At 43.4% G+C, this 8,995-nt stretch overlaps 1 protein-coding gene across 2 annotated transcripts in view; it reads left to right on the forward strand.

Annotated features, from left to right (window-relative positions):
* GRM3 (glutamate metabotropic receptor 3) overlaps window positions 1-8,525 on the forward strand; it is a 53,811-nt gene extending 45,286 nt beyond the window's left edge. For both annotated transcript variants that reach the window (XM_067564005.1, XM_067564006.1), the window contains one exon: window positions 7,989-8,525. In XM_067564005.1, coding sequence (XP_067420106.1) covers window positions 7,989-8,062 — 74 coding nt within the window. In that variant the 3' untranslated portion in view covers window positions 8,063-8,525. The remainder of the gene's footprint in view (window positions 1-7,988) is intronic.
* Window positions 8,526-8,995: the final 470 nt, after the last annotated feature.

Genomic DNA, 8,995 nt, shown 5'->3' on the forward strand with positions numbered 1-8,995 from the left:
TGTAAAAAAACTAGCAGAAAATAATGGGGGGGGGGGGTTTGTTTGTTTGTTTTGTGTTTTTACAAATAACATTGAGACATTTCTGTACATCATAAAGGAACATTTAAAAAGCCAAACATTTATTTTGCAATTCACCTGTAAGTACTTTTTGGTGAATAGATTTATTTGTAAGGAGTTTTATTTTTTCTTTGAACTGTATAGCAGTCATTCATAAAATGCCAAGCACTTGTCATCCAGATTGATCCTAGCCAGTGCCATGGTCTTTTCGATGCCTTCTGAAATTCTGCTTCAGTCCACATCCAATTCATCATTGGGATGAGTCTCTCCCTAGCAGCATTAAAGCTTGAGGACACCAAGAGAAATTCAATAAACCCCTGACATTTTTTTTTAAAATGACCCAATGTATTGCCCCATCCGTCCTGGGCTGACAGCTTGTTTTCCTATCAGTGTTGGTGGCACTTTGCATCAGTCACAAACTGCTTAATACACGTCTGATCAATATTACTCATCCTGCTGCGTGTTTTGCTTTTAACATAGCCATCTGGAAATCTAGTAGATGGGCACAATCCTTGTTCACAACCAGGTGCTCTCTGGTGCTTAGTCTAACAGACTGGGAGCCAGGACTTCTGAGTTCTACTACTTCGCCTGCCATTGATTTGTGTGATGACAACAGACAATCAACCTAACCTCTCCAAGCATCCTTTTGCTGCTCCAGAAACTGAATCTAATAACCAGGGTCCTGTGTATAATATAGATATGCAGCCAAATAATTTGCCTTTTGGTCAAAGCCCTGCATAAATCCACCCAAATGGATATTTTCCTGCCAGCTACTCAGTCCACCCATCATTTGGTCTTCCTGCTCTCTGTGTATATGGTTTGATGTGCTTTCCCCACAAAGGGGAGCTCATGTGAGCGGTTCTCAGGCTGCTGCTCTTAAAAGGACTGAGTGGGAGTCTTCATTATTCAGGACAGGAAGAAGTAGAGCTACCTGCAATCCCACTGTAAGGGGATTGTAAGGGCTGAAGCTTTTTGTCTGGGAGAGCCGAAAGGTTGGTTTTCAAGAGGATGTGAGAGAAGCTATGCAGCAAGGATTAGCAGGAGCAATGCTGCACTGCAGTCTGGAACATGTATGGAATGCAAACACCTCTTCCTGTGTCCCCCAGAACTGTGACTCAGCCCATTATTTTACCTCACATGCTGCTGCATGCAAGGTTCCCCTCCTGTAGAGCTCCCAAGCAGTGCTTAATTTGTGTCAGGGCTGAGCCGTGGCTACCCCTAGACTTGGCAGTTCGTAGCCCTGGCACCTCTGGATTTGCTGTGTCAGTTATGAAAGTAAAATAATTGCTGGAGCCCCGCACCTCTTTCATTACACATTAAGCACCACTCCTAAACATCTGTTTATTCCCACTGTGAAGACATTCCTCTGCTCCAGTGGCATGTCCAGCCAAGAAAAGACAGTTGAGAAAACATATCAGCTCTTTTTAAAATGGAGTTTGTGATATGAAATACTGCAGGCGATAAGCATCAAATAGCCCCTGAGGTCCGCATGATGACTTTGGCAGTCCTTGGAACATTTCAACAGAGACCCAGTGGCCTTTAAGTGCTTAGCCGATGTTCCTCCCGAGCAACCACTGGCCTTTCTAAAGTCATTTGTGCAGAGAGAGGGATCGAAGATAAGTAGACATGCATACACACACACACACACACACACACACACACACACACGTTGTGGCTGTTGTTTGTCTTTCGAAGTCGAAGATGACCATGACAACACTGATTGGTTTGGTTTCTGTGAACACGTGAGTAGCTGATCAGGACAATTTGGGCTTTGAACTGTCTATGGCACACTGAACAAGAAACACCGCTATGGGTTACTTGATTAACAGTGGACATGGTGCTGTGATGAGATTTAGGCTGTTGGCACTTCTGCTCTGCCTCAGTAGTTCTCCTCTGCCCAGACTGTGGCTCCAGTATGGATGAGACTTCGCCAGGTAGAACAATCCTGAGCAAGATCTTCCCAAAACTCTGGGTCAATGTTGAAATGCCTCAAGGATAACTTGAGGGAGTCTTTGAAATGTTTCTCCTGGCCTCTCTGAGAGCACCTTCCCTCCATTCGCTCACCATAAAAGGTCTTCGTTGACAGTCGCTCATCTGATATTCCGGTGACATAGGCTGCCCATCTCATCTGTGATTTCATCAACAGAGTATGGATGCTTGGAATACCTGCCCGTATGAGAACCTCAGTATCTGGAACCTTGTCTTGCCATCTTACCCACATCAGTTTCCTCAGACAGCCCATGTGAAAGTGACTCTGCTTCATAACATGGTGTCTGTGCCCTGTCCAGGGTTTCGCATGCATACATCAAAGTTGGCAGCACGACGGCTTTGTAGACCTTCAGTTTTGTTTGTTGACTGATGCCACTGTGCTCCAGCAGATTTGCATGTAGTCTGCCAAAGGCCACACACGCTTTACATTTCTGGCATTGGTTTCATCATCGATAGTAACTGCATGTGACAGTGTACGGCCGAAGTAGGTGAACTTGTCCTTTCTCTGTGATAGTAGGTGCTCCATAAGGCTTCCCTGGTGCAGGCTAGTACATCACTTCTGTCTTCTTGATGTTGACTGTGAGACCAAAATTGTCACAAGCTGAAGAGAAATAGTCCATACTCTGCTGTATGTCAGACTCAGATTTGGCATTCAGGGAACAGTGATTAGCAAACAGAAGATCACGAACAGTCGCTTCCTGAACCTTCATCTGTGCCTGTGGTCTCTTCCGATTGAAAAGCTTGCCATCAGTCTGCTATCTGATGCCAATCCCGGTGTCACAGTCATGAAAGGCATCTGTAAGCATGGCAGAAAGCAACATGCTGAAGAGGATTGGGGCCAACACACAGCCCTGCGTGACTCCGTGGGTGACTGGGAATGGTTCAGAGGACTCACTGTCATCCATAACACGAACGAGCATGCCATCATGAATTGCTGAACCATTGAGATGAATTTCTCCAGGCAACCGAATTTTGCCATGATCTTCCAAAGGCCCTCCCAACTGACTGACTGTATCAGTTGTTTTTGTCAGGTCAATGCAAGTCATACACAGCCGGGAGTTCTGTTCCATGCATTGCTCCTGAAGTTGACAAGCTGCAAACTCCATGTCTGTGGTCCCATGACCTTTACTGAAGCCACACTGACTCTCAATCAGAAGCCCTTGTTCGATGTGCTGCACAAGACGATTCAGCAGAATTCTGGCAAGAATTTTACCAGCTATTGAAAACAAGGAGCTGTCCTGATAGTTGTTGCAGGAGTGTCTGTTACCTTTCTGCTTGCACGAGTGAATGATGGATGCATCCTTGTATTCCTGGGGTATAGTTCCTTGAATCCACATTGCTTGGAAAAATTCAGTCCGCTTCAAAGCCATGTGTAAGCCTCCAGCCTTATAGACTTCTGGTGGTAGAGCATCTGCTCCAGGTGCTTTACCATTTGACAGCAGGTCAGTTGCTTTCGCGGTTTCAATCAGCATTGGGGATCAGCAAGAGATACGTTGATATCAATTTGGGGCAGTCGATCAATTGCTTCCTCGCTAATAGATGATTATTGGATGTTGTTAAAATGTTTTGTCCACCTTTGCAGAATCTTCTTTGTCAGAGAGCAGTGTGGAGCCATCAGCACACAGTATTGAAGATGTTCTGATGACCATGGCCCATAGATTGTCCTCAGAGCATCAGAGAAGTTCTTCATATCATTACTGTCTGCATAGGACTGAATTTCATCTGCCCTGCTGCTCAGCCATGAATTTTCCATCTCTCTAACCTTGCATTGGACAGACCTCTTGATGTTTTTGAAGGCTGCCTTCTTAGATGTTGACGTACTGTTGCCTAAACAGACCTTATGGAGCTGATGTTTCTCATTCCATAGTCTCCCTATATCAGTGTCGTTCTTATCAAACCACTTTTGATGTTTACCTGTGATAGAACCGAGGGTGTTGGATGCAGCTGTGCACACAGAGTCTCTAAAAGGGTGCCAATTTTCTTCTCAATTATTAGAGTTCACATCAATTGTTATAAGTTGGCTGCACAATTCTTCAACAAAAGCCTGTTTCACATTGTCCTGTTTCAATTTGGAGATATTAAGCACACACCACATAATACACACACACACACACACACACACACACACAGGTAGGAAGGAAACACAAGAAGTTGGCAGCTGAAATTGAGTTAGCTGCTGGTGACCAGTTCTTGATTTGGTTTCCAAAGAAAAAGGCGAGTTCAGCAAAAATAAAGTAGTTTGTAAAAATACTGACATACCTAAATACACACACACACACACACACACACTTTTATATATGGCACTTACATAGCACTCTACATCTTTCTTCTTCTTAACACTTCAGCGAAGCAGGAACACAAGAACTCCTATCCCTGTTGGACACAGGGGAAAAGTGAGACAAAGAGGTTGTGAGACTTGCCCAAGGCCTGAAGAAGGAAGTCTGCAGCAAAGAGATTATTATGAGTCAGTTGTTCAAAAGGTCTCAGCTTTCATTTGGGACCCAATAAATTGGCTAGATTTTTTCACTAGTGTTCAGCATCCAGCAGCTCTCATTGGTTTAGGTACCCAATGGGAGCTGAGCTCTGACTTCTTAATTCTGGTTCTTGGATGCCAGTCCTGTACCTTTTTTTCTCTTTATGTGTAAGGAGCTCTCACTGTGGGGAGGAAGTGCCTTCTTCAGTAATCCATTTCCCAGCAGTGACTTCTGCTGGAAGCTTTGTGATTGCCACAAGGGGTCAAAAGCCTTACACAAATTAGCTTCTCCTAGCTGACCCAAGTCACACTGTACATCCCATAAGCAGCCGTCAGGTGTGCTGTGTGCTGTTGCAAAGGAGATAAATGAGAAAACAGCCCACAGAACACAGCAGAAGAAAGCAGCAAGCAAAGAAACGACCAGCACACCACCTTGTGGCCCCTCTTGGCCCTGCGGGTGTCCTGAACGCCGCGTTCCTCAGGTTCTTTCAATCAGTTACCCACAATTAGGCTGTTTCAAAACACGTCCCCCCCTTCGTGGGGCCTGACTTATTAAGTCGTTCTGCAGAGTGTAACTTGTTTTTTTAGTCACCCCACGTCACTCCTCTCTGGGGCTGTATGAGAGTCCTGGTCAGCTGTCACGCCTGTTCAGGAGACTCCCCACCCCTTTCCTGGAGCTGGAACTGTGCTTCAGATGGTCACTAGCTCAAAGCAGGAGCCCCCAGCTCTCTCTCTTGGTTGTAATTCAGCCAGCTGTAGGGCCTTAGCCCACTTCTCCTTCAGGTGGCCCCTTTTTCCTCAATTAGCCCTCAGCAGATTCAGCAGGCCAGCCTTCTCCGGCTGGTCCTCTTCTCACAGCTCATCCCCAGTTGGCTGGGTGAAAGGGGTGTCTTGCCTGGCCCTGTATGCAAGACTCCTGGTCCCAGGCTCTTAAAGACACGGTGACAGGATTTCCTCCTAAACACCACTTATTCCTAGCACTGCTTCCTCTCTATCAATACCTCCTTGGTCCTCCTATGTATATCAGATCCTCCAAAATCGATGTGACACCATGTGTCGGGGATGGGCTGACCACTAGGCAATTCTAGCCTTTAGGAGGCAGACTATCCCATCACATAAGGCAGTAACTGCAAATAATGTCAAAGCACATGGAGGATTTGAGTAAAATGAGTAGGTCCCTAGGAGAGAGGAAGGGAAAACGTACGCCACAGACAAATCAGTGATGTCAGGTCACTTTAAAATTAGTTGTTCTAAACCTGGTGCATGATGCAGGTATGTTTCCATGACAATGCAGAAACCCAGTTGGTTGCTGCTATAAAAACTGATGTGATATTACAAGGATCTGCAGAGCTGATATTTAGCCTTTAACAGAACTTAGGACCAGCTATTAATTTTGCTCTAACTCCTAAAGAAGATGCACGTATTCTAAACGCATGACTGATGGTTCTAGAGGCAACGTATCTTGTTTCTTTCCATACTTCACATTTATCTATCGATCTTAGGTATGCATATGGCCCCCAATTACTGTATTATCTGAGCAACTCGTAATCTTTAAAGCATTTATTGTCACAACACCTCTGCTGAGTAGAGCAGTGCTATTTCCCGCCACTTTACAGATGGGGGCTTGAGGCAGAGAGAGACTAAATGATTTGCTCAAGGTAACACAGGAGGTCTGTGGCAGAGCAGGGATTTCAAACCAGGTATCCCAAACCCCAGACTATCACCCTAAGCATTGGACCATCCTGCCGTTCATTTGCTAGAGTGTATAATTTGATTTCATAAAGATTTAGTAAAGCACCATCTTCTGTAGCTGCATAAAAAGTTCATCGGTATTAAAAATAAGGCTCTGTGTCTTTACTGAATTGGTCAAACTGAAAAGTATCCATCACCAGTTTGGGACGACTAAACATGCCTTTGTCAGCAACATAAATTGCCTTTTACACTGGATGATCAAGTTTAAAGTCAGTGCTTGATCTGTGTTTTTCCTTTAAATGCTTTGATGAAGGCATCAAGTTTCTCTGGGTCACTGTTATTGTTAACCTAATGTATCTTGGCAAACTCAGCTTCAGTCTTGTTGTTAACTGGGATGTCAGCGAAATCAGCTGCAAATACATTCTTGATGCCCAATGGATAATTCTAACTGGGATGGACACACCTGTTTGTTTTAAAATTAAAATCCCCTGGGCTTTTACAAGATAACTCTACATCCCATTGCCAAAATGCAAAAGCCTTTAGGGCCTGATCCTTACACCCATAGTCACATTGAGTAACACCTTAATCCAAGAGTAACTCCATTGACGTCAATTAAACTATTTGTCGAGTAAAGTACTATTCAATTTGAGTGAAGGTATCATTATCTGGCCCCCGTGTCTGGACACATTTTACATTTTAAGGTCCTGATCTTGCATACATGGAAGTAAATGGGATCCAGGCCAGAACATTTTCAAAGGGGGAATAAATGTCTTGGCAAACTCATACAATTGTAAAATAAAAGATTTTTCCTACTCCAATCACCATAAATATAGAATAACCATTTCCCTTACATTCAAATGTAGATGAGCATGCATTCCCTGATGCAAAGATGGACTGGATGAAGGAAATGCAAGCTAGTTGACTATTCCTGTAAGGTGCTGAGCACCCTTCTCTCCCATTGACATCATTGAGGTTGGAAAGCATTCAGCACCTCACAGAATCCAGCCCTAAAATAAGATACATGAAAATATCAAGGGCTTAGTTTTTATTTACACTGAGGTTACTTAAGACCACTCTGAATAAATTACAGTCATATCCACTTTAAGGCTCCTTTACACTTCCAGAGAGGTGTAAAGTGACTTGAATGTAAAAGGAGCATTGCCAGCAGATTGCGGGAAGTGATTATTCCCCTCTATTCGGCATTGGTGAGGCCGCATTTGGAGTATTGTGTCCAATTTTGGGCCCCCCACAACAAAAAGGATGTGGACAAGTTGGAGAGAGTACAGCGGGGGGCAACAAAAATGATTAGGGGGCTGGAGCACAAGACTTATGAGGAAAGGCTGAGGGAACTAGGCTTGTTTAGTCTGCAGAAGAGAAGAATGAGGGGAGATTTGATAGCAGCCTTTAACTACCTGAAAGGGGGTTCCAGGGAGGATGGAGCTAGGCTGTTCTCAGTGGTGGCAGATGACAGAACAAGGAGCAATGGTCTCAAGTTGCGGGAGGGGGGGGTCTAGGTTGGACATTAGGAAAAAGTTTTTCACTAGGAGGGTGGTGAAGCACTGGAATGGGTTACCTAGAGAGGTGGTGGAATCTCCATCTTTAGAGGTTTTTAAGCTGCGGGTTGACAAAACCCTGGCTGGGATGATATAGCTGAGGTTAGTCCTGCTTTGAGCAGGGGGTTGGACTAGATGACCTCCTGAGGTCCCTTCCAACTCTATGATTCTAGTGTTTTTTTCCATGGTGGCAAATGATGGGATTTTTTTCCTTTCTCTTCCAGCATCTGCAAGTATGTATGTTCCAACTGTCTGCAACGGAAGGGAAGTCCTAGATTCTACCACCTCATCTCTGTGATTGTGACCTGCAGTTCAGTTCTCGAGTTTTTAGACTGTTAGACAAAATTTGCACATGTTGTGCGCTCCAGAAAAACAAAAACAAAACTAGTATCTTTTTTTAGAATCAGTATAATAAATTATTTTTAGGACTGTACAGTATATAGTGATGTTCTAGAACTTTTTAGACCGATTTTAGCACCTCTGTTATTAACAGTTCTAAGGGACATGTAAATAACCATGGTTTACAGCGCACATAGTTCTGCAGCGTTGACTCAGAAGTTGGGGAGTGCTTTGTTGCAACCACAGTTGCAATGTTAGGTGAATTTCTTGCCTATGAAATTTTTTGTAGCTCCTTGTTGTAATTAACTTAGACTGCATTTCTATGTTATATATAACAGTTACATTACGTGTAACAGATTGTTTTCTCAGCACAAAACAGCAGTATTAATGTAAAGATGTCAATAATAAAACTGTAAACATTTTTCATCCTGGTCTTCTTCCCTTTGAGGTAATAATGATTCAAAGACAATGGGTAAGATCCTCAGCTGACATAAACTTGCACTGTTCCACCTTCTGGCTCTTTGACTTTAATAGGAGAGTAAATACATCCAACTGAAAAATTTAAGCATGTTGTCGAAAAATTGCCTGCTTTTCAAAAGCAAAAAACCTTTTTTGCAAAAACTCTTGATGTTTGTGAACATTTTCATGACATTTCTCAATGAAATTTTTATCAAATGATACTAAAACCATTATCAAAATGGTTATTGACCATTTTATTTGGTAGATTATTCATTAGGCTGGATGTAATATTGGAAGGCACTCAGACACCTTGATGCAGTATAAAAATCTAGACAGATTAGAACAGATAGATAAAGAGATAGAAGACAAAGCATGATTACATGTGTCTGTGTATATTACCTGAGGACTTGCTCTCATTGAAGTCACTGGCAAA

This window comes from Emydura macquarii, unplaced genomic scaffold (assembly GCF_026122565.2).
Source record: "Emydura macquarii macquarii isolate MOO-44397 ecotype Brisbane River unplaced genomic scaffold, CSIRO-AGI_Emac_v2 contig_2636, whole genome shotgun sequence".
Taxonomy (NCBI): Eukaryota; Metazoa; Chordata; order Testudines; family Chelidae; genus Emydura; species Emydura macquarii.